This window comes from Populus alba, chromosome 1, assembly GCF_005239225.2.
Source record: "Populus alba chromosome 1, ASM523922v2, whole genome shotgun sequence".
Lineage (NCBI taxonomy): Eukaryota > Viridiplantae > Streptophyta > Magnoliopsida > Malpighiales > Salicaceae > Populus > Populus alba.
In genome coordinates, this window is record NC_133284.1 from 9586941 (window position 1) to 9612323 (window position 25383).

General features: G+C 33.5%; 2 protein-coding genes across 2 annotated transcripts; both read left to right on the forward strand.

The window, feature by feature from the left end:
* The first annotated feature begins 2781 nt into the window (after nt 1-2781).
* On the forward strand, nt 2782-4769 carry LOC118033693 (5-amino-6-(5-phospho-D-ribitylamino)uracil phosphatase, chloroplastic). The gene has a single exon (XM_035038775.2). The coding sequence runs from the start codon at nt 3374-3376 to the stop codon at nt 4517-4519; it is 1146 nt and encodes a 381-aa protein (XP_034894666.1). The 5' UTR covers nt 2782-3373; the 3' UTR covers nt 4520-4769.
* Nucleotides 4770-17503: 12734 nt separating this feature from the next.
* On the forward strand, nt 17504-24831 carry LOC118033691 (glutamate--cysteine ligase, chloroplastic). The gene is made up of 16 exons (XM_035038773.2): nt 17504-17721; nt 18302-18641; nt 19087-19237; nt 19430-19537; nt 19803-19895; nt 20645-20728; nt 20889-20957; nt 21042-21112; nt 21197-21265; nt 21783-21876; nt 22008-22097; nt 22188-22268; nt 22567-22659; nt 23197-23277; nt 24350-24419; nt 24533-24831. The coding sequence occupies exons 2-16, from the start codon at nt 18304-18306 to the stop codon at nt 24619-24621; spliced, it is 1581 nt and encodes a 526-aa protein (XP_034894664.1). The 5' UTR covers nt 17504-17721; nt 18302-18303; the 3' UTR covers nt 24622-24831.
* The last annotated feature ends 552 nt before the right edge of the window (nt 24832-25383 follow it).

Here is a 25383-nt window from a genome sequence, read left to right on the forward strand (position 1 = left end):
GAATGAGAATGAAATTGAAAAAAAAAATAATTTCATAAATTATCTCAAATAAAATAAATAATAATCAAAATAATAGAGATCAAATCTAATTTTTTTTTTTAAAAAAATGAAAGATGAAGAAATTAAAATAATAATAATCAACATTTCATAAATTATTTCAAATAAAATAAGTAACAATCAAGAGAATAAGGATCAAATTTGATAGATAAATTTTTTTAATAAAAATATAATAAGGAAAAAAGCAAATAGCAATTATAAAATAAGGACCAAAGTTAATATAAAAATAAAATTTTAAGAGATGAAATTGAAAAATAAATATTCAAAACAAAATATATATACCAATCAAAGTTTGAGGATTAAATTTAATATAATCAACAAATAATGACATTTCTAATTTTTTCACAATTTCCGGAAAGTGTTTTCCCCCCAAATTTTTCAGGAAAACACTTTTTTGAAAACCAAGCCAAATTTTTCTTTTACTGGAAAGTGTTTTTCATTGACCAACTTTCCTACTGGCAAACAAACACAAGAAAGTTTAGAAAGTGATTTCCCGGAAACCACTTTCCGAAAAACAAACACAGTTAAAGGGAAAACACTTTCCTGAAAACCAAGTCAAATTTTTCTTTGCCTGAAATTGACTGTAAAGTGTTTTCCGTTGACCGGAAAGTATTTTTCGTTGACCAGCTTTTCTAATGACAAACAAACACAGGAAAGTTTAAAAAATAATTTCCCGGAAAATAGTTTTCAAGAAACAAACACTAAATGATCCTTCACTTGAAATTAATTGAAAAATAGGCTGAGAAGTCAGCTCAATCTGGAGTACCAGTGTAATAATGCAACTAGACATGGCCGGTGACCAGATAAAATTCATGCTGAAAAATATCAGAGAATTAAAGTAAACGGTTTGAGTTTAATTTTGGATTTTTTTTAATAAAATATATCATCCAATAAAAGGTTGTGTTTTTTATTAGGTGAAGTTATAGGCACATCCTGACATCAAAATTATACATTTTAAAAAGATTTTCAAATCAAGACTTCCCTTCCATTATTAAAATAACCTCCACCCGCGGGAAAAAAAAAAACTTTAAATTTATCTTAATTAATTCACTCTATATTATAACAGTGAGATTATATTTTTACCTTTAAAAAAAAAATTCAATGCTGTCTTACAGAGGGAAGATGGTATTTTCACCATGCTATCATTTTATATTTATTTGAAGGTATTTCAGTTTTTTTATAATTTTTTACATAATTAAATTATTTGGTTATTCTTAAAAATAAAACAAAAATAAATAAGGTTTAAAGATTTTTTTGGAATGTTTTTTTGACATGGATGTGTAACTACTCTATTGCCCTTGAAATTGAAAGGTCTTAAGCCCTTTTTTAGAGGCATGTTGATATTTTCATATTGATTTTCTTTGTAATTATTGGGTGGTCTCATGGGTGATTGAGTAATTTACTTAATAAACAAATAAAAAAAAGAGAGAAAAAGTTGCTCGCGTGTTTATAAAACGTGCTAGTGCGTGTGTCACTCTATCATTTTCGAGCGACACATGTGGTGACTCACAGCGAGTAAAACTCAGCTTCCTTTGGTGTTTTTGATTTGCAACGAGAAGTGTTAACTTTTTATGTTACTCATGTGGCTGAATTTCTAATGATTTGATAACAATTGAATTTTTTATTTATTATTTTTTTTTCTTGATTTTCATATTTTCCTTGCAACATTTCACAACAATCCTTCAAATTTTTTCTTATAGTTTTGATCTTTTATTTTTTTAATTGTTATTTTTTATTTGAATTAGTTTAATGAATTAAATTTTTTTTCTCTATTTCATCTTTCATCAATTTTTTTTATTTCTAAATTGGTTCTCTTTATTTAAAAAAAAAACCATTCACTGCATATTAAATTTTTAATTTTCTAATATTTTTATATTTTTTTTATAACATTATAAAAAAATTAATCCAACTCACGTGGTATCACGGGAAAAAAACTATTCATACACTACATGGACATAGGGCACGTAAATGCCTTACATTGATCATTAATTAAAGGAAACTTGTACGTTGGAGCATTTACTTTTGAAGTTGCTTTCAATCATGTATCTGCCAAATTCCAATACTTCAGCATCGTGATCATAAGTTCTTCTTTGCTCTCTCGATTAGTATGCTTTTTGACACTCATTTCTCTTACAAAACTGACATCTCTAGGCTTTAAGTTACTGTTTAATATTTTCATAATTTCTGTGAGTTGTGATTGCGATTTATAATTTATTTTAAAAAAATAGTGAGATTTATATAAAAATCTTGATATTTGATTTTAGGATTTGAAAAAGAATTCCAATTCACATAACATTAATTAATTAGTACTGAAAATGGTGGTGGATACAAGTAATACAAATTATGCTAATATCAAAATAATTTTTTAAAAAATAAAAAAATATTATTTTAACATATTTTTAAATAAAAATATTTTAAAAAATAACCATAATCACACTAAAAAAACAACATCTGTATCAAGGGCTTCACTTACCTTTTGCAATGATGTCCTATCCTAAACATATAACAGATAAAGCATATGCTTTTATATTTTTATTTAACAGAATTTTTTATTTTAGTTATAGAAAATCCTAATAAGAGAAGGTAAGGGAAATAAAAAGGCGTGGGAGTAATTTATTTTTGGGACATAAAACTGACACGTGCACAGCAAACCGGCCGCTTTTGCCGGCTTGACCGGTCTCCGTAAACAAGCCTGGATGTAATTATAAGCCACAGAAAACCACCACCTTTCCTTCATCAACAAACAACACACGCACATGTTCACATATCCCTTCCTTCCTCAAAGAATCTAGCCTCTCCCCCCTCCTTCGCCATTCTCATCCACCAAATCTTTAATCAGCGGTCACTTCTCCCCAGGTTCTTCATTCCCTTTTTTTTCCCACTCTAAAATTGACAGAAGTCTTCTTAAATTAGAGGCCTTTTTTATTTGTTGTATATTTGCGTTGTTTTAGCTTTCTGGGTTTCAGTTTTTATAGGTTTTCTAGCTCTTTATGTTTTTTTTTTTTGAGGTTTTAGATTGTTGGGGTTAATGGGTTATGCTTCGTTTGGCTTTTAAGGAAGCAAGTTGGGTTCTTTTTAGAGTAAGAAAGCCTTGCTTTATCCTTGTCTCCTTTACGGTTTTTAGAGAATATTATTAGAAGACTCTGTGTAGCTTTCTATCAAAAAGCCTAGGTATTGAATTGATGTGTGTAATTATAATTACTGCTGTTTAAACTTTAAATTGTGTACGGTTCCATAGGAATTGATTTAGGGGAAGTTAGGTTAGATTCGTGTTGGAATTTCTTGGCGGGTTTGGCTATTCTGAGAACCGGTAAACATGGCGGATTCAATTGCTGCAGCATCTCTTATTGGGTATAGGCCACTCAGTGGAGGATTGTCTGTTAAGGATGGTTCTTACAGGAGGAAATCTTTGAGTAGTTGTTGGCGTCCTGTAAATGAGTTTGTGGGAAAAAGGATTCTTTATTCTTCTCCTATGTTGCCAAGATTGAAAATTGATAGGTTAGTTAATACCTCGATTAAGGCTCTGGCAACGGAGCTTACAAAAGAGGCGTATTCATACAGAGAGAGAGAGAGAATACCACGGACTTGGAATTACCGAGTTGATACTGGTGCTGATAGAAAACCAGGTTTGTGGCCACCAGAGAATAGAGCGGATAACCCTTCGTTGCATAACCCCTTGATTCGACAAGAAAGGATGGGTTGTGGCTGGTTGGGTGCTATATTTGAGTGGGAGGGTGTGATAATTGAGGATAATCCTGATCTTGAGAGGCAAGCCTGGCTCTCTCTTTCTCAAGAAGAAGGGAAACCTGCTCCTCCCGCCTTTATTTTGAGACGAGTAGAAGGGATGAAGAATGAGCAAGCGATATCTGAAGTCTTGTGTTGGTCGAGAGACCCAGCAGAGATGAAAAGAATGGCTACGAGGAGGGAAGAAATCTACCAATCACTGCAAGGTGGGATATATAGATTACGGACTGGTTCAAAGGAGTTTGTGAATATTTTGATGCGTCACAAGATACCAATGGCATTGGTTTCCACACGTCCAAGAAAGACTCTCGAGAATGCAATTGGAACCATTGGGATAGAAGGGTATTTCACTGTTATTGTAGCAGCAGAAGATGTTCACAGGGGGAAGCCGGATCCGGAGATGTTTAGTTATGCAGCCCAGCTTCTAAACTTTATACCACAACGCTGTATTGTGTTTGGGAACTCTAATCAGGCCGTGGAGGCTGCCCATGATGCTTTTATGAAGTGTGTAGCTGTTGCTAGCAAGCATCCTGTGTATGAGCTTGGTGCTGCAGACTTGACGGTGAGGAAATTAGATGAACTTTCAATTGTTGATCTGAAAAATCTTGCTGATATTGAATCCCCAGAATTTGGGCCTCCTGAGCCAGAGTTGGAGCTGGAGCTGGAGGAGGATAATGATCGATCTACCACAGTGGGAGTTGATGATATCTTCTGGTAACTCTTATGAATTGTACAGTTTTCTTTGTGCTTTATCAAATTCTTGTTGACAATAGTTATATATTGCCCCCCCAAGAATCACTGGTAACCAATGAATCCCTTGCCGTGTACAAGGGATAAAAAGGATTAAAAAGTAGAAAGGGGAAATAGAAGAAAAACAGGAAGAAAAAAAAAAGGCAGTCTGCATTGGACTAGCATTACCTTATGATGTATGTATCATCCGTACCATGTATATAATTGTGTTTCAGCAATTTTTCTGTGTTGCTTCTCCCTATTTCTGTTTGAACTTTAGAATTGTTTCAACTGTACGCGTAAAAATCATATGCAACATTACTCAATATGGTCTCTATTTCTCATATTGTTCACCATTCTCTTACCACCTCTGCAACACAAGTGCTTAATTAGGGATAAGTGATTTAGATGATTAGGTTAAGACTTACGAGCTAGTTCGTAATGCTTGGCATGTTTCCTTTGAAGTTGGGGTGGTTTAATGAAATCCTTGGTTTCTCAAAGTTACCGGGATGTTTGGCTGAGCAGTTTGGCATCTGTAATTTCATTGCTTGCTTCCCTCCAAGGGACCAATGATTTGACCTGTACAATCATTAGATCCCTCCACGTAAAATTATTAAATGGAGAGTGAACTAGCCTTTGTGGCAAAAGTGTCCCCTTTCGTTGAGTTCTCAACTATTCTTTTCTAATTTTGCTCGAAAGTCGTGAGTTGCTTCATATTGGTTTCTCAAGGCTGGGGACTGGGGTGCTGTTCCGTCCGTTCTCATAATTTGGTACTGAGTTTCTCTGCAGCTTCTTCTGCGTTCTAATCCAAAGGGACCAATGACCAGGATGTTCACGAGTCGACGTTGACATTCCAGAAGGAGAATAAAAAATGATTTAACTCAATAATTTAGATGCAAGGATATTTAAATTCAGGGAGCAAAACATAAAAGAACTTGTCCTCTCACCATAAAGAGAAAAGAAAAAAGAGAGACGAAAACAGGGGAACTGGAAATTTGGTGTGCAATCCCCGTTTGATAGGCTTGATTAAAGTAGAAGTGTTTGGGAGTGATAGCGGTTGTTTAAAAATTATTATTTGAAATGCAGTTGTAAATGATCTTTTCCGTTTAAAATTATTCCAGGTTACATGATTTCTCTTGAAAATACTTTCAAATGCATATAAATGGTAATTTTTCGATTTCATCGAAGATGTCATACATGTCTAGTCGATAGCAAGAATCAATAACTTAGCTCAGGAGATTCATACCATAACCGAAGTAAAGGAAACCTGAAGCTAAGGCAAAGAGACGAAAGACTTTAAAGGCCAATGCGTCTGGTGGATCCAGATTTAAATCATCCAGGATATGGCCCAGAGTATCCCAACATAGGGTGGGTGATATACAAACCTCACATCCTTCTGCTAGATGTACGTTCGGGCTGAGCGCAGCCATCGTTCGACTTCGACAATGGACATGGTATGTGTTAAAGGAAAGCAAATCTGTTATAAGACAGTGAATGAAGAAGGAAAACAAATCTCTTTGATTTGTTGAACGAGATTATAGGATATAAATATAATCAGTTTTTATTGTATGATCTACTTTTTTTGAATTGCAGATTTGTAATAGCGCATACTCTTGTATATATTATTGCCTCACGACCTGCAGAATTCTATATACAAATACACGATTCTCAAACTTCTTATGGTATTAGAGCAACGCCTTTGATAACCTATCATGCTTCCGCCACCATAACAAACACAACCCCATATACACAGCTCCCTCATAGTAATCACAAATCTCTCACAAACGCCACAACAGAAGCAAGTATGAAGACAGACAAGCATTCCCTGAAGTTATCAGACCCATATGCGATACACCATACAGACCATACTGGAATTATTCTTGCTTCCAAGCCACTTGATGGAAACAATTATGGGTAATAGAGTCGTGCCATGTGCATGGGTCTCATCACAAAGAACAAAACAGGGTTCATTGATGGAACCATTTTAGCTCTGTCACCCCTGAATGAAAACTATGCATCTTGAAAAAGATGCAATGAGATGGTAACACTGTGGATCGTGAATTCTATCCACCCAGACATTTCTAATAGCATCATGTACACAGAATCTGCTGATGCAATTTGGAACGATCTCAAAAAAGGATTTTCACAGAACAGTGACTCAAGAATCTATCAGATTCGACAAGAAATTATTGAAAATCGTCAAGGGCAACTCTCAGTTTCGTCTTATTATACCAAGATGAAAGCCTTATGGGATGAGTTAGCATCCTGCCATGATCCACTTGTTTGCACTTGTGCAGGTTTAAAGAGACTCACTGAACGGGAAGAGAAAGAAAGAGTTATGCAATTCTTGATGGGATTGAATGAATCTTACTCCACAACAGGAGGGTCAATCCTGATGATGAATCTACTCCCTGACACACGACGAGTTCATGGTCTTATTCTTCAACATGAACGGCAGATGGATGTAGCCAATCGTCGAGATATAGGGATGAATTCACATGCAATGTAGGTAAAGCGAAACCCAACATTTCAGTCCTTTAACAAACAGAGCACCAACACATCTTCACGTAAACTACTCAAATGTAACTATTGTGATGGAGATAGACACTTGGTAGACCATTGCTATTGTATTATTGGGTTTCCAGAAGGGCACAGATGGCATGGCAAAAATGTGAAGCCGAGAAATAAAAGATCAATGGCCAATAATACTGAGGTTGTTCACTCTGCAACAAGGGTTGTTCACACTACCATAAATTCCAAGCACAACACTCTAGTTACAGATGGTCCTACATTCACTACTGAGGAGTATAATCAGATCATAGTCATGCTCCGTAGTGGTAATTGGCAGCCATCTATAAATGCAACATGTATCTCACAAAAATGCAATATAACACAAACAGGTTCACATTCAACTCTCTGTTGGATTATTGACGGTGGAGCAACTGATCATATATCACATTCATCACCAACACACATCATTATTAATGCTCAGTATGCATCTGTTGGTTTGCCAAATAGGGGATAGACAAAAATAAGAAACATTGGTTCTATCAAATTATCACATGAGCTATCTCTTGATAAAGTTCTCTATGTGCCAACATTTCGTGTCAATTTATTGTCTGTCAGTAAATTAACAAGGGCTTTACATTGTATGGTAACATTTTATTCGGATTTTTGTATTGTGCACGACATGGACACAAAGAGGATGATTGGCCTAAGCAAGCATTTTGATGGCCTATACTACCTTACACCAGGACAAAACCCCCATCTCGCCGACCACATTCATCATACCAATAACTTATGGCATCGACGTTTAGGGCACCCGTCATCTGCACCTTTACTTTCATTAGCAAAAAATAATGTTGAAATCATATTTGATTCCACACATATTTGCGATATTTGTCCTTTGGCAAAGCAAACTCGTTTATCTTTTGGTTGTAGTGAAATAAAAATGTCTGCACCTTTTGATTTAATCCATTGTGATATTTGGGGACCTCACAGACATCTAACACATTTTGGGGCACAATACTTTCTTACTATTGTAGATGATTATACTCGTTTTACTTGGGTGCATTTTATGAAATTCAAATCCAACATGCAATCAATTTTGAAAACCTTTTTCTCTTGGGTCAAAACACAATTTCAAAAAGACATTAAGATTTTTCGTGCAAATAATGGTAGTGAATTTCTTTATATGCATTCTTATTTAGACTCAACTGGGACTTTTTTTGAACATTCTTGTCCTTACACACCACAACAAAATGGGGTTGTGGAACATAAACATAGGCATCTTTTAAATATTGGTCTTGCTCTTTAATTTCAGGCCAATTTACATTTGAAATTTTAGGGGGAAAGTATCAACACTGCATGTTACCTCATAAATCGCCTTCCTACACCATTGCTCTCTCATAAATCACCATACGAGCTTTTGCACAATACACCGCCAATCTATACACACTTACGTGTTTTTGGATGTCTTAGTTATGTTACCAACCTCACACCTATCAATAAGTTTGATGTGCATGCACGTCATTGTGTTTTTCTTGGTTATCCCATTGGCCAAAAAGGTTATAAGTTATATGATCTCACCACACATAAATTTTTTACCTCACGAGATGTCATTTTCCATGAGTGGGCTTAAGCAGGCATCCAAAAGCTGGTTTAGAGAATTTTTTGTAGCAATACAGACCATCGGTTTCTGTCAATCCAAGGCAGACTACTTTTTATTCACTCAAGTTAAGGGGACTTCACTCACTATTGTGCTGTTATATGTTGATGACATGGTGATCACAGGCAACAATGAAGCAGAAATTAAGAACTTGAAAGGTTTTCTCAGTAGCAAATTTTGAATTAAAAATCTTGGACCCCTGAAGTATTTTCTTGGAGTTGAAGTCGCACGATCACAAGTTGGAATCACCATTTGCCAATGAAAATATACACTGGACATATTGGAGGAGGTTGGCTACCAAGATATAGACATGCAGGTATTAATACCTGCAGGTAGCAGCCCACTATATGAGCCAGCAAGATAATAGACGTCTAGTTAGAAAATTAATTTACTTGACCATCACAAGACCAGAAATCGCATACATTGTCAACACATTAAGCCAGTTCATGCAAGATCCACAGCGACACCATCTTAATGTAGCATATCGACTTCTTCAATATCTCAAAGGAGCTCCTGGACAAGGTTTGATGTTTCCTTCCCACAATGAGCTCCATTTGATTAGTTACTGTGATGCAGATTGGGCGCGGTGCCCCACAACACGTCGCTCAGTAACCGGTTATTGTATCTTCTTTGGAAAATCATTAGTTTCATGGAAAAGCAAGAAGCATATTACAGTTGCCCGGTCATCCGCAGAGGCAAAATATCGGTCTATGGCTGCAACTACTTGTGAGTTGAGTTGGCTACGATTTTTATTAAAAGATTTATGTGTTGAACATCCCCAACCGGCAATATTATTCTGTGATAATCAAGCCGATCTACACATAGCCGCAAATCCCGTATTTCATGAACATACAAAACATATTGAAATTGATTGCCACACTGTCCGTGAAAGAATTCAAAGGGGAGAGATCCAAACCTCATATGTCAGAACAGGAGAGCAAGTAGCAGATTTATTTACTAAGCCACTGCGTGCACCTATTTTCCATACACATCTGGGCAAGTTGGGCACTATTGATATACATGCTCCAACTTGAGGAGGAGTGTTAAAGGAAAGCAAATATGTTATAAGACAATGAATGAAGAAGGAAAACAAATCTCTTTGATTTGTTGAACGAGATTATAAGATATAAATATAATCAACTTTTATTATATGATCTACTTTCCTTGAATAGCAGATTTGTAATAACGCATACTCTCGTATATATTATTGCCTCACGACCTGCAGAATTCTATATACAAATACACAATTCTCAAACTTCTTAGTATGTATGCATATATGTTTAATACAATAACTGAGTTCTTCGACCCATGATTTTGAGCTGATGTTCTTTTGCCGCCTGACATTGCAGCTAGGGACCTTCCAACAACAAAGCTTTTATCTATATGTGAGGAAGATTTCTGTACTGCCTTTTCGTCTACTGGTCGCATGACATTTGGTGGCTTTTTTAAAGCTCCGGACCCACCCAGCGTGTGCGTTCCATACGCTAACTAATTTATCTTTTTTATTTACTTCACTTTTTATATTTGTTTAATTGTTCTAAATTAATTAAAATTTATTTTATTTTGTAAAATCAACTATCAACCTAACACTTTAAATTTATCATGATATTATAAGATCCTTATTTTAAGAAAACTAAAACAAACTATCAAGTCAAATCCCAAATAAAACCGATATAAAAGGAATTAAATTGAAAAAAATAATTAAAAATCAAAATTAAAAAAAAAACATGAACTTCCTTCTTACCATTTAATATAAAAGGAAGGTAACGTTATTACATTATTGTGAACAAGAAGACAGGAAGGAATTAAATATGATTGTGTTGTGTATATATGAAAAGGCTTTGATTAAGGTTGATGATCTTTAACAATATTAACTGAAAAAAATAACTAAACATTTATTTAAGCAATGATGAGAGCAATAACTATTTAAAATAAATAGAATTGAAGTTTGTTTTGCTAAAATAATAATTAATTGAAAATCAAAATATTATTTTGATAAAGAAAATAAATCACCAAGACTAATTGTAAATCAAAGCAGTTAAAAAAACAAAAAAGAAGAAAAAAACTGAGGGGCCAAAGCTTGAAACTCTTACGATCTTAAGAAAAAGGAAAACACTTGGAAAGAACCATGTTACTTCTTAGAGGCTACTTGTAGGTTTTTGGTGGGAGGGAGGGAGAGAGAGGTGGAAAATTTTAATTAATTATCCTGGAAGCTAGTGATAAAAAACAAAAAGAAGACAAGAAGACAGAGAGAGTACGTCTTGATTGGGTTTCCGACAAGAAGGACAGTTTGGATTGTAATGGCAGTTGAACTATTCGTTTTCCAGCTAGGAAGGTTTCAAGTAGAAAGCCACTTGTGTTTGTCGTTGGCGTGAGCCGCCAGGTGGAATCGATCCCAGTTCAAAGTGACCCAGAAACGTGTACGTATTTGCCATCGGTAATCTTCGTTGACAATCTGGCAAAAAAAAAAAAAAAAAAAAAACTGCAGAAAGACCCTTGTTTGCAATTTCTTTAGGTTCTAGAGCCCGTAGAAAAACAAGGATCAACTTGTATTTTAAAAAAAAAAAATATTTTTATATATTTTAGATTATTTTAATATACTAATCTTAAAAATAATTTTTAAAAAATAAAAAAAATATTATTTTAATATATTTCAACATGAAAAATATTTTAAAAAGTAATTATAACTATACTCTAAAATAAACCCTAAGTCATAAAGCTTTTAGATAACCATCATAACTTTTGCATAATTATCTGAAATTATCATATCTTTTTGAATCCGTTGAATAGAGTACTGTTAAGTTCCTATAAATCCATTTCCAATTCCCCAACACCTTTTTTTACTGTATTTCAATCCAAAATCACAATGCAAAGTGTAAATCTTGTATACAGTAAGAATAAATCATGGTTGCTTGTTAGGGGTTTTTTTTATATATTTAATAATTTTAAAATATAGTTATTAAACTGATTTAGTTTAATGAATTAACTTAGATCCTAATTAGCCTCTATCGAGTTTGTATTTGGAAAAACACAAGCATGTAATTAATCTAAAAAAATCACCTGACTTGACAGGTAAATCTGAAATCTGGATAATGGAAACCCAAAAAAAACCCACCTTTTTTTATTTTTTCTCTCCCTGTCTACTTTTTTTTTTTTTTGGGGTGAGGCAGAAACCGTCTTCCCTATTTTTTTTACACCAAAAGAAATCCACCTGGACCACCAATTGAGCGAGACGAGTAGAAGATCCCAGATGTATCTATGATTGTCCTCATTTTATTTAACAAAATGAAAAATCAAATCTTTATTATTATTTTTTTTTCTTCATGGAGTAGCAGCAGTTAACTTGGAGGGTAGAACCCGTGTGCTAGCCTAACTTGATTTTTTTTCATGAAGGAGGAAGATGGCATGCCGTTTGCTGCATTAAAAAAAAAATATATCATAGAGACACATCGTTCATTTACTCAATTTTCGATAGTCAAAATGGCCATAAGATTAGGCAAAAAAAACAAATTGTGTATTTTGAAACCAACTACCCATTGCAACCAGTTTCTTACTATAAAATACTTGAGAAGCACCAAATCTTGATAAACCCACTTGTAACCTTAAAGTAGCAAAAAATTGTTTTAAACTCAAGAAATCAAACCAATATTGCATATCTTCTCAAGTTCCATTTAATTTTTTTTTGGCAAGATAAATATCAAAAACTATTACATTAAACTTATATTATCAAATGAAATATTTTAGATATCAAATTTTACATTCTAGTTGCAAAATCACGACAACTAAATACTTTTTTACATTACCGTTATTTCTAGTAAGATTTTCTTATCTAAAAACTTAAAAAAAAAAAAAAAAAGTTTAAATCAAAATAAAAATTACCAATAATTTAGGATCATATTTGATTTTTCATGTTTGACATTTCAGTATTTTTTTGATCTAGTAATTTTATTAAATTTTAAATTTAACTCCAGCTAATTAGGCCATAAAAGTACTTGGCTAAAAAATTAGAATAAAAAAAATTGGAGTTAGCTTGTTGACTGTTTATATCAATAAACCATCTAAAATGACGCCTTATCTCTTTCTTTCTTTTTTAGATATATTAGGTTTCCTATCAAATAAAATAATATGTTCTTATTGCCCCTACATTGCTTAGTTTTTAAATCCGAATGTAATTATGCATATTCAACTCTAGCCGTTGCAGTCATCAAATACATCATCATCATCATCATCCTTGTCGCACCCTCGTAAAAGCACGGCATTACAGTGACCCTTTTCGGGACAAGGATTTATATCGAGGTCTTTGTTTTATAAATAAGAAAATTGTTACCTAGTATTATGGTCACTACAAACCCTAATTGGACTTTCAGATATTCTAAGGTAAGTGACTGGTTGCATAAAAAAAAGGTTTTAGTACCCCTAGTACGCCTTACCTAAGGCAAGTTACTTGGTGTTTGGTTTGTCTTATAATTACTATGGTGATGGCGTACTCTAATCAATTTTCCTAGGAAGAGTTTGCTATGATAAATAGACTTGGATTTAAAGTCTAAAAGAAAAAACCCTTAGCCAATATGGATCATATCTTTAGATATATCTATAGAGTGTCAAGGAGAACCAATGCACATCTTTTAAAATTTGTGTTTAATTTGAAATAAATTTACAATTTATAAATTAAGAGACAACTAAGATAGAAATCTAAGGAGATTCAATGTGCTTAAAAACTCACTTTTCCCTTTAGCATTTCAAGTGTTCGTGACTCATCAATCATAGGGAAGAGAAATAAGGAAAACTAAGTTAGAAATCTAAGAAAATTCAAGGTGCTTTAGAAGCTTATTTTTTCCTTAGTATTTTATTTTTCACGGCTCGTAAATCGTGGAGTCAAAAATTAAAATGTCCTTAATTATAATCGAGACTTCTTTTAAGGATATATGATTAAATAAATAATCATGACTTATTATTTCTAAAAAAGTATTTTGGATATTAAACACTTAGGGTTTCTTTATCCAAATATTAATAATGAATAATAGCAAATTATTTCTAATAATATTTTGGATATTAACCCATTTGGGATTTCTTTATCCAAATATCAATAGTAAATAAACAAATTACTTCAATAATATTTTAAATATTAACCCCTTTGGGTTTTTTTTATCCAAATATTAATAGTAAATAAAGACGAATTTCAAAAAATAATATTTTTATATTTTTGGAATATTGGCCAACACCCTTTGGAAATTTACAAACATGTTGTAAAATCCAAAATGTAGGAAAATATTTTTTTTTTTTGTTTAAGAAATCCATGCTAAAATATTTTTTTTTTGAAATCTTGAATATTTATTTTTTTAGAAAAAGGAATGTTCAAAATATGTTACGGTATTGGTCGTATCCAACACACAAGAAAATATTTTTTTTTTTTATTATATATATATATAGGAAAATCTTCTTCCTATGTATAGAAAAAACCAACTCGGTCATGTGTGTGTGCAAAAAAAAAAAACCATAAAATAAATACAAAAAAATCCAACAATCTCACTCATTTTTTTTAGGGAGCTGGGTCCTACTCGATCCCATGTGGCTGAGGTGAACCCTATAGGCCTAGCTAGTTGGGTCATTGGCCCAAACCAGTGACCCAGCTAGGCACAAAGGCTCACGCATGCCTTGGCTAGTTACTGTTCAATTGAATTATAATTCATTTAAACAGTAACAATGCAACTAAGAATGCATGCAAAAGCTAGGAGTAACAGACCTGGAGGTGGAAATGAAGGAGCTGCAGCGATGTTGAAGGCATGCTGGCTGATCTATTCGTGTTTCGTATGTTTTCATCTTTTCCCTTTGTTCTCTGCTTACATCCATCTCCTACATTTAGCTTTGCATCTTTGTCCCTTTCTCTCTACTAGTTTTAGCTTCGGTTTCTCTTATCTCCCTCACCTCCGTTCTGCTTTCCCTATCTCACAGTAATGCAAGGATGAAGGAAAGAAACTCCCTCTGTTCTTTGCGTTTTCCCTCTCCTCTCCCTTTCTCTTCTTTCTTTTGTTTCTCTGCTTTTTTTCGTATTTTCCTTTCGCTCCTGCAAGTCTCACCAGTTTTTGACAGACAAAAGTTTTTTTGTCAATGTTTAGCAATAGAGCTTCCTCTTTATGTGCTGTAATCTCCAACATTTCTTCTCTTCCTCTCTTTTTTTTTCATCTTTTTTTCTCTTAGTAAAAGGTTTATATAAGCCTAAAAACGCAGCTCTATTTAGGAAACAAAAATATGGGGACACGATCATTGGTGGCTTGCAATCAAATAAAGCAAATTAGAAAGCAAAATGTTCCGATTGATTATGTGATATTGGTAATTATTCTCCACGTGTAGAATCCTAGCCATTAAATGATGGTGCACTTTCCATAGCTAGCCTAGGTGTTTCAAAGCCGTTGCTTTTAGACCAAAGACGAAAAGAAGTGGTGATAGGACTTGTCGCAGGGTTCGTTGCGTGCGGAACATTGGTTTGTTCTGCATGCAACGTAATTAATTTTATGTTCCTTCTAATTTAAATCTTCAATTAAATCTCTAATTTTAAAAATTTTCAATTTAGTCCATGATATAAAAAAAAAGTCCTCCAAATTCAGCCCATAATCCCTCGAATCAGACTACAGGTTAGAACCCTTCTCGTGGTAGGATTCCCTGCTTTCACACTAGATATTCAAACGAGAATATCTTGAGTTTCTGATATTGAAATCAAGCAATTCAAAATTCATCTACACATATAGGACTACAACTTTCATGAAGGATTCAAAGTGAGATAAATTTCGTTTTGAAGAATAGAATAGCAATCTGGCTGGTCAAAAGGATCTCTTGATCTGATTCAACAACTAACAATGTCGAGCCTTCTAATCTGATTGAGAGTCTGACATAAGAACAGTAAGCCCTACCAATAAAGATGTAGGTCATTCTTTAACATTTCATGACTGACAGAATATCATTAGGATGGTCAGATATTGTACGAAACCCAGTCAGAATCAAAGTCTAAGTTGGAATAAAAAATTGCGATAGCAGTAGAATCAATTTTTTTAGTGCAAATTATGAGGCATTTATCTAACCTTAAATACCAGATAAAGAAGGAAAGAATTTAGCATTATGAAGACTCCTAATCAGTCAAAGAAACCTGACGATTTTGGCAGCAAATGGAGAAGGATAAATAGAGCAGAAAACAGCTGAAACAAGGTTCAAAAAAACACTTTTTTCTTCTTGCTTTTGTCAATTCCTCAACGATCATGAACTAAACTCCTACATTTGATTCGAGAAAGGTACACACTATCTCCAACATGTGGGGTCTAAAAATAAGTAACAACAATCCTTGTCCAGGATTTTCCAGAGTTGACATCGCCGGCAATAACTTATTCTTACAAAAAAATAATTATCACATATATTTATATGAAATTTTCATCTATAAAAGTGGTTTATATAATCTTTTACTTCTTATACTAAATAGAATTAATACCAATTCAATTTTTTATTATTATTTTAAAAAGGAGTAATTTTCTATTTTACAACCCTTCCTCTCTCGTGAATGTAAATTAAACACAAGAAAATCAGTTGCACTGAATTAAAAAAAAAATGCATAGCAATAAGTTACAATTAAAAATGGAATCCCTCGTAGTTCTACTATATTGACATTCATATTATTTTCTTATAATTCAATAGAAAGAAAATGCGCTAATAAATATTTTTGGTATAATACTTCATTTTCGTTGGTTAATGTTTAAATTCAAGGCTGTGATAAGTTGGTCAATATTAACGGGCCGATTTGTTTGTGGTTGTGGTTGTGGTTGTGATTGTGGTTGTTTGGCAATGTGGTTCTGGTTGTTTTTCAAATAATTTTTTACAAAAATGTAATGCAATGATTTTTTTTATTTTTTAAAAATTATTTTTGATATCAGCACATCAAAATAATTTAAAAACACTAAAAACATATTAATTTAAACTTAATAAAATAAATTTAAATTTTTTAAAAAACACTTTTGAATAAGTAGTTAGCCAATTCAAATGGGACATAGAGCAGAAACAAACATGATTTCTTCTACTCGAGTTATTGTTGCTGATTTTTTAAAAAATTATTATATTTATTTTATTGATTTTTTAATAAAATTATTAATGCTATAATTAGAATTTTCAGTATATTTATAGATTTTTATACTTTTATTTATTTATTTTTCTTATCTTTTTAAAAATTATTAGATTTATTTATTGAATTTTTAAATAAAATTATTAATGCTATAATTAGAATTTCAGAATATTTCTAGAGTTTTAATATATGTTTTTTTTTACCAAACACTGCCAAAGTTGTTTAGTTATCTTTGTTGTCTATCATCTCTCATGTCTATTTAATATATTTCTAAAAATATTACTATTTTAAATAACAACAAGCTATAAAATTATTTTTTTCACTCATGAAATGAAATGTATAAACTGTAATTTTTTTTTTTCAATCCCGATTTTTTTTAAAAAAAATATGCTAAAAACTAAAAATAATCCTTGGAAAAAGTGGTGATGTGCAAGAAACCCAGCAAAAATGGCATAGATACCGTTTTGGTTTACACTTGTTCCTAAAACATTTAATATTTTTTTTTTGTTAAAATTTAATATAATTTATATGTTTTAGATTATTTTAATGTATTAATATTAAAAATAATTTTAAAAAAAAAATAAAAAAATTTACTAAATATATTTTAACATAAAAAATTATTTTAAAAAAAATAATTACCAAATTTAAAATATACTTTTAAGTGGAGCATAAAAGCAAAGAAATGGAAGCACTGCATCGTTGTTTGTAGGTCCGCACTCATTTGATTTTTTTCCTTCCTTTCCTCACTCTCTAGTCTCTTCGCTTTACTACAAAAGCCAACCAGCCCAACCAAAAGATCTTTCCTTTCTTAGCTGCCACCTCTCTCTCAAAAATATATTTCTCCTCTCGCAAATTCTTCAATCCATAAGAACCTGTTACTATTCAATCCCTACAATTGTTTACTTTTCTCTTCTTCTTAAAGGTAAAAACTTCGTCCTTTTTTTTCCTTCAAGTTTTTGGTTCATTTGATGCTTTCGTTGCGTTACTGGTCTTTTTATATTATATGTTTTTACCTAATGGTAGAAATGAATGTCGCGTTGTTAAATGGTGCATTGGGTATTGTGAAGGTAAGGAGAAGTGGAGTATTTTAATTTCTTTAGCATTTTTTTTTTCGCAAATTTTTGTGAAGCGACCCTTTGTTGATTCTTGATTTGATAAGCTAATGTGGGTACTGTTTATCCTGATATGATAGGCAGCGTAGCACATGCTGGAGTTTTTTTTTTTTTTTTTTTTAAGAAATGGATATCATGTGAAATTATTGGAAGTATCTCTTTAACCTTTTTTTTTTTTTTTTTTTTTGAGTTTTGGTCACTGAAAGTTGAAAAGGGGCATTATGTGAAATTGTTGAAAGCTGAATAAGTTCCGTATAGCTAACTTTTCCGACGTTTTACCACTGGCTGGAATATAATTTGTTTGTGTTTATGGTTTTCTCGCTGGATGCTTGGTTCCTGTTGATTTTGACTTTGTAAGTTGTAATTGAAAGGATGGGTGGGTTGTTGCAGGCATGACGCTGGTTGGCCAGGCTGGTCCATCATCCTCTATACTTACGGAGATAAGCCGCTGTAAAGCTGCACAAAATGTGGTTATTGCTATGGCTAGAAGCACCGATGCATCTAAGCTAAAGGAAACACCTCCCAGATTCTCTTCATTGTCATGTAATTCTAGCAAGACACCTCAGATTCTGAGTTCAGAGAGTCTGTCAGTAGGAATGAAGAGAGGGCATCGAGTTGTTGTTGCCGCAAGCCCTCCTACAGAAGATGCTGTCATTGCCACAGAACCACTAACAAAAGAGGATCTTATCGGATACCTTGCCTCTGGTTGCAAACCTAAGGAAAATTGGAGGTAAATTCTCAATCCGTGATTCTAGTTGGATTAGAGTGGTATCTTCTTGTCAAAATTTTGCATAGATAAAAGGCTCTTCTTTTGCCCATTCCACCAATCCTAAATTCTGCAAATCGTAGAGAGTCTTGAATTTTTGCAATTCAAATACTCTGTCTCAAGACATGTACATATCCATCGAAGGTCAATTACGATCAAACATATATATCCATAAGGGTTTGTTGTACCCTTCTGACTAGTCTATCTCAAACTGTAGTGCTTTGCATGTTGTAAATCCAAGTACCTTCTGTTAAGGAAAAGGGTTCTGTTCCTTGTCCTTGGTAACAAACTTGTTATTATCCCATTTCATTTTGTTTTGGTTGATACTCAGTACTATTGTGTTTTCATACTTGATTTCTGGTTTTACCTATACCCTAGGTATTGCTCATTTACCGTGTTGCTTTTGCAGAATAGGTACTGAACACGAGAAGTTTGGTTTTGAGATTGGAACTTTACGTCCTATGAAATATGAACAAATTGCAGAGTTGCTTCATGGTATTGCTGAGAGGTTTGACTGGGACAGAATAATGGAAGGTGACAACATCATAGGACTTCAACAGGTAAAATGGTCATCATGGTTATCTTTTTCATAGCTAACTGCATCTCATACTTATGCATATCTTATACTCTGCTCTGGACTTATTTTCTACTGTTTATATACAAACTACTTGCATATCTTACATAGGAAATTTTGTGCTGTTTTCTCAAATGGCCTGGGTTGTGGATTATGTGGTTTTAATTGCTGTGGCCAGGGGAAGCAAAGCATATCATTAGAGCCTGGTGGTCAGTTTGAGCTCAGTGGTGCTCCTGTAGAAACTTTGCATCAAACGTGTGCTGAGGTTAATTCACACCTTTATCAGGTAAGTTGAGATTACTACACATCAACATGACTTTTTCTCAGGTTAATTCAACATTTGGATTTATTTCTGGCAGTAATGACTTTTGCTCAGGTTAATTCAACATTTGGATTTATTTCTGGTAGTAGGACATTTTTTTTTTGCAAACATCATCTGGATGAATATGAGATTGCGTGATGGTGCTGTTTTCTTTTTCTCAAATTTTTTATGAAACACACATTCACTATGTCCTTGTGATCTTGCTGTCTTCATATGTTAATTTTACCAGGTGAAAGCTGTCGCAGAGGAAATGGGAATTGGATTCTTAGGAATTGGCTTCCAGCCCAAATGGGGACTTAAAGACATACCTGTTATGCCCAAGGTATAATAATCCAATCAATTTATTCTCCTTCTCATGCAATTAGCTTGGGTGGAAAATATACTAAGACATGAAGACATGGATTATTAAGGAAAGTAAAAGGTAATAGTTGTCATGGAATGAGCTTGAACATGCTTTCCATGCAAGACAAATGTGCCCTTGTAAACTTTTATGCAAGTTTTTGTGACATTTAACAGAAGGGATAGAATAAATAAAATTATGATCATACACGTTTGTATTCTCAGTTTTTATATTGTTTCATGGGTTTCATGTTTGGCCTTTTCTTGTCAAACCTTCATAGTATGCCATGAATGCTTCCTTCTTTGTTAAATATGGCAGATTGTGTCTCTGAGCTTTCACATATCTTATGCCAATCTCTTGAGAACTGTTTAGTTTTGTGGCTCAAAGCTGATTTGTCCAGCCAACTATACTCCCTAGTATATTCTTTCTATAAGCCATCTAAAGTTGCATGTGTAGACTGATTTAAGTGTTCATGCCTAGAGGAAAAGCCTAGAAATACAGGGGCTACTTTTAAGTATTGGAATATTTCATAGAGGTTCCTTTCCAATCTATCCTACAACATACCATCAGTGATATTTAATTTATGTTTGTTATCCCAGCGATACTAGGCTTCTCATTTTAATCTCTTTTTTCAATGCCTCTTTTCTTTTCCTTTTGTTTTTACTGCTGTTTATAATCATGCTTTCCCTTGGAAATTTGATTGCTTGTCTACTGACATGTATGTTGTCCAGGGAAGATATGATATCATGAGGAATTACATGCCTAAAGTTGGCTCGCTGGGACTAGATATGATGTTTAGGACTTGCACCGTTCAGGTTAGATGAATTTTGCTTTATTCACTGGTTTGGTCATTTTGAAGCAATTTCTTGCCTGGTGGCTAATTTTCTAGTATAAACTTCCTTTTCTGTATTTGATGATTTTTTGTCTAATGTATATTGATAACTTTTTATATATGAAATATTAAACTTTCAATAGGTTAATCTGGACTTCATTTCTGAAGCTGACATGATAAGAAAATTTCGTGCTGGCCTTGCTTTGCAGCCGGTGAGAATTTTTCCTAAATTTTGAGTTTTTTTCAAACACAAATTTTTCTGATTCTGTGATATCTTTTTATTGGAAAATAAACAGGTAGCAACAGCTCTATTTGCAAACTCACCTTTCACCGAAGGAAAACCAAATGGCTATCTCAGCCTAAGAAGGTTTCTAAACGTAATTGCTCTAGTGTACTTAATATGAAATCTGTTTCCCGTAGGCTTCTTAGTGATGTTTCTTTACCTGAGCAGCCATATCTGGACTGATACTGACAACAATCGTGCTGGCATGCTTCCATTTGTTTTCAATGACACCTTTGGGTAAGTTATTAAGTTGTTATTTGAGAGGAAAATAACATTTAAGCTTTTAATTTTTGGGTTGGGGGTTGTGGAGGATGAGCAGGTTTGGGAATCCATCTACAGAATCTGTATTTCTGAGTTAATTTTTATTTTGAATACTGTAATGTACAGAAATCTAAGTTGGCATCGACTATGAGCACAGATGATCACTATCTGTGTGAGTATATATCTAAGGATATGTATAGTTTAGCTCCTTGCTATTTTGTTTGCGATTAAGAGGAGTCATCATCACCCCTGACTTCTGAGTTAAAAAGGATTTAACATTGCCAGCATCAATCCCCTTTTTTATCACTTCTCAGATCAGGGGTAAATAAATGTGGACACATGCCCATTCCTGCATACAAATACATGTTACATGTATGTTTGCAAGGTTAAGTTCATAATGTATGCATGAATACTCGCATAAACAAATGCGCATGCACATGGTGCATGAAGTTGATTGTATGATAGTAGTTCTGCTTTATTTTTCCCTTTGCAGGTTTGAGCAGTATGTTGATTATGCTCTTGATGTTCCAATGTATTTTGTTTATCGGAAAAAGAAGTATATTGACTGTACTGGAATGTCATTCCGGGTTTCTTTCTATCCTTTATAGCCTTTTAATTTAAGGTTTTTGATTTTTCACCATTTTTGCAGGAACCTTATCCATTAAATAAAGCTACTAATTTTTCAAGTACTAATTGGTGACCATTTTATATTTTGCAGGACTTTTTGGCTGGAAAACTTCCTTGCATTCCTGGTGAATTGCCAACTCTTAATGACTGGGAAAACCATTTGACAACAATATTTCCTGAGGTTAAATGTTGTGCTTTTTGGTTCTTTTGCCAAAAAATATCGTGTTGTGATCTTGGCTCATTTAACACATTGCTTTCTCATTTCTTTCAGGTCAGGTTGAAGAGATACTTAGAGATGAGGGGTGCTGATGGAGGGCCTTGGAGGAGGTTATGTGCTTTGCCAGCATTTTGGGTAGTTGGCCACTTTGATCCCTTTCTTTTTCTTTTTTGGTTGCATGATTTGTCTGTCTAAAATGATTTTTGCAAAAAAATTTAGATGGAATGAACAGTAGAACAGTTACAGTAGCAAGGATGTGAAACTTGAAAATTTTAACTTGTACCCATAGCATGGTTTTATTGCTTTGTCTTCTTTTAGTTTGGCACCCTTTTCAACAGATCCGTATTCTTCATAATTGAATGGAGGATTTTATTACTTGCCTCCATTTAAACAATATCATCAGTTCATTTTGATTTCTGTTTTCAAATGTTAGGTAGGGCTGTTATACGATGAAGACTCACTTCAAAGTGTTCTAGACATGACAGCTGACTGGACCTCTGAAGAAAGACAGATGTTAAGGAATAAGGTAACCCAAAACTCTTTTACAATGGAACTCTAAATCTCCACTCCTCAAATTATAATATGCCTAACACAAGATCTGCAGAAGTGATTTTTTGAGTGAGAGTCATAGTTGTACGATGTTTTCTTTTAGGATGTCATGCAGTAAACTGAATATAAGCAAAAGATCATTACCCTGTTGAAGTCCAATAGTAAAAGACTTGAGCGTGTTGTGTTGCTTGTTGGCATTTATTTTGTTAACGTGAAAAGGCTGCCATAGAAGGATCCACAATATGGTGGACTGACAGATGATGAAAATTTTAATCTTGAAAGAGACTTTCATTTACTTTTTCTCAACATTCCTGATGCAAGTTCATGAAACCTGACATTGCTAGAGGCATGGGTTTGTGTTTTAATATCTGCCATGGGGTTGTATTTATGTGAGTATATGTGGTGTTAATAAGGACAGTTCTTGCTTGCTATTTATTTTTATCCCACAACAGAGATGCAGCCTGTATGTCTTCTATAATCATGACAATGATTCTGATATAAAATTGGTTTTTAGGTTCCAAAGACAGGTCTGAAGACACCATTTCGTGATGGACTGTTGAGACATGTTGCCGAAGAAGTTCTAAAGCTGGCTAAGGTAACTTTAATTTTTTCCAATAATGGTAGTTGGCTAAGTTAACCTGCGGACTGCTTTTCTTCAGCTTTAAGTAAACACTAGGTTATTGCCCGCGCTACTGATATGGCTTGGACCAAATTCTTTTGGAATGTAAAAAGATAATATCTTGACCATCAGAGTTTTTTCACCATTGACATTCAGTATAACAGTTTAAACTCGAAAACTCTCAATTCAAGATTTAACTTTTTGCTTAACTCGAGTTTTAAATTAAATCTTTTGAGAATTGCATTGTAAATTAAATCTTTTGAGAATTGCATTGACATGACCTGACCTTGTTGATTGGTAGGTTTAAAGAAAAAAAATTGTTAAGTTCAACCTAGTTCACCTGTCAAACCCATTATCCGAGTTATGAACTATTGGATTAAATTTTATTTTATTATATGGTAAGAATTATGAAATTGATTCTTAATTAGCCCCTTACTGAATGATAAAAATTAATTAAAACTCAACATTAAAATATGGATTTAGAAAAAAAAACCAAAAGAGAAAAAATAATCAAATGCCATTAAAAAAAGCCATGGGTTTGTTGTAAAAAAGCCTAGTTGCATGGACTTGAGGCAGGTTAATGTGTTAGATAATTTGTTTTTTCTTTTTACCTTGTTCTTTGAAAAAAAAAGTTCTGTGACAGAGGACTGTCAACAACAAAAACTAATAGCCATCCTAGTGCTTGAACCTACAACCTTGCTTGATTAAGAGTCTGTTTAGTATTATGGTAGTGATTATTTTTTAAAGTGTTTTTTACTTGGAAATATATCAAGATAATATATATTTTTTTTTTTTAATTTATTTTTGACATCAGTCAACACAAGTTAAAAACATAAAAAACTTAATTTGAAGCAAATAAAAAAAAAAATAAGTTTTTTTTAAAAATGCTTTTGAAATGTAAAAACAAAAAGGCACCAAGGATACATGTTAAACCAAGTGAGTTACAGAACAAATATGTCATCAAACAATATATTAACTTGGTTAAACCGACCCTGGTCTTTTTAGTTGTTTTGATAATTGTTCTCTAAACACGCTTATTCTACTGCAGGATGGCTTAGAAAGGAGAGGCTTCAAGGAAGTTGGTTTCTTGAATGCAGTGTCTGATGTGGTTAGCACAGGTAATTTAGAAGTAATTATGCATTTATCTTGCATGTTTCCCCAGTAATTTGGCTATGTTAACCTGCATAAGTTGGTTTCTTAATGGTCATGATGATTGATAATTTTATGGCAGGAGTAACACCGGCAGAAAAGCTTTTGGAACTTTACCATGGAAAGTGGGGGCGGTCTATAGATCCTGTGTTTGAAGAGCTACTTTACTAAGGTGAATTAGATTTTTGTAGCACTGCAGCAGTGTCCTTGTGTTTAATTCTCTCTCTCTCTCTCTGGGTTTAAACCTTGTTTATGTTCTGAACTACTTTCTTCAACTGATACTGATAGTTTGTCTTTTGCCGAATAAATTTCAATGTAAATCCTTGGTATGAGGATTCTCACAAAACTCTCATCGAATAACACCCACATAGTTTGGAGCCAGTGAACAATTTTTTAGCTTCCATAGCAATAACAAGCCGATCATGTGCTTTTCACAAGCATTCATTGTAACGTTTCCCTCCTTGTGTCACGCATCTCATTCTCATCATCCCTAATGAAAATGGTTAACCCGATTTGGTGTTTAATTCTATTTTCACAAACTAACCAGTTTTCATTGATCACAGTATGCAAATGGATTATGAGGTTGGTGAAGTGTGTAACAGAAATATGAAAGGAGGATCTAAACTTAAATGCTCCCTATTTTCAGTTCAAACACTGTTACATGGCAAATAAAATGTCAGTTCTCATTTTAAGAATGATGGTAGCTAGCTTCATTTCATAAAAAGTCTGTTTTCAGTAACATCCTACATTTCCCCACAATGGTAGGACCTTCAACGCTATGCTCTTCTGGCAAGTATTTAATTGTCAGTTGCTTGGTTTGCCTTTTGTATCCCAAAAACCTCATGGGATCTTGTCCACCAACCCTATCTCATCAGGTCACCCGCCACGTCCGAGCCATGTGGCCTGCCAGCACCCAACAGGTACCGTGTTCTT

Coding starts and splice junctions, on each gene's coding strand:
- LOC118033693 (XM_035038775.2), top strand. CDS start 3,374: ATGGCGGATTCAATTGCTGCAGCATCTCTTATTGGGTATAGGCCACTC.
- LOC118033691 (XM_035038773.2), top strand. CDS start 18,304: ATGACGCTGGTTGGCCAGGCTGGTCCATCATCCTCTATACTTACGGAG. Junction 19,896..20,644: donor ACATACCTGTTATGCCCAAG/GTATAATAATCC, acceptor TATGTTGTCCAG/GGAAGATATGATATCATGAG. Junction 20,729..20,888: donor TTAGGACTTGCACCGTTCAG/GTTAGATGAATT, acceptor AACTTTCAATAG/GTTAATCTGGACTTCATTTC.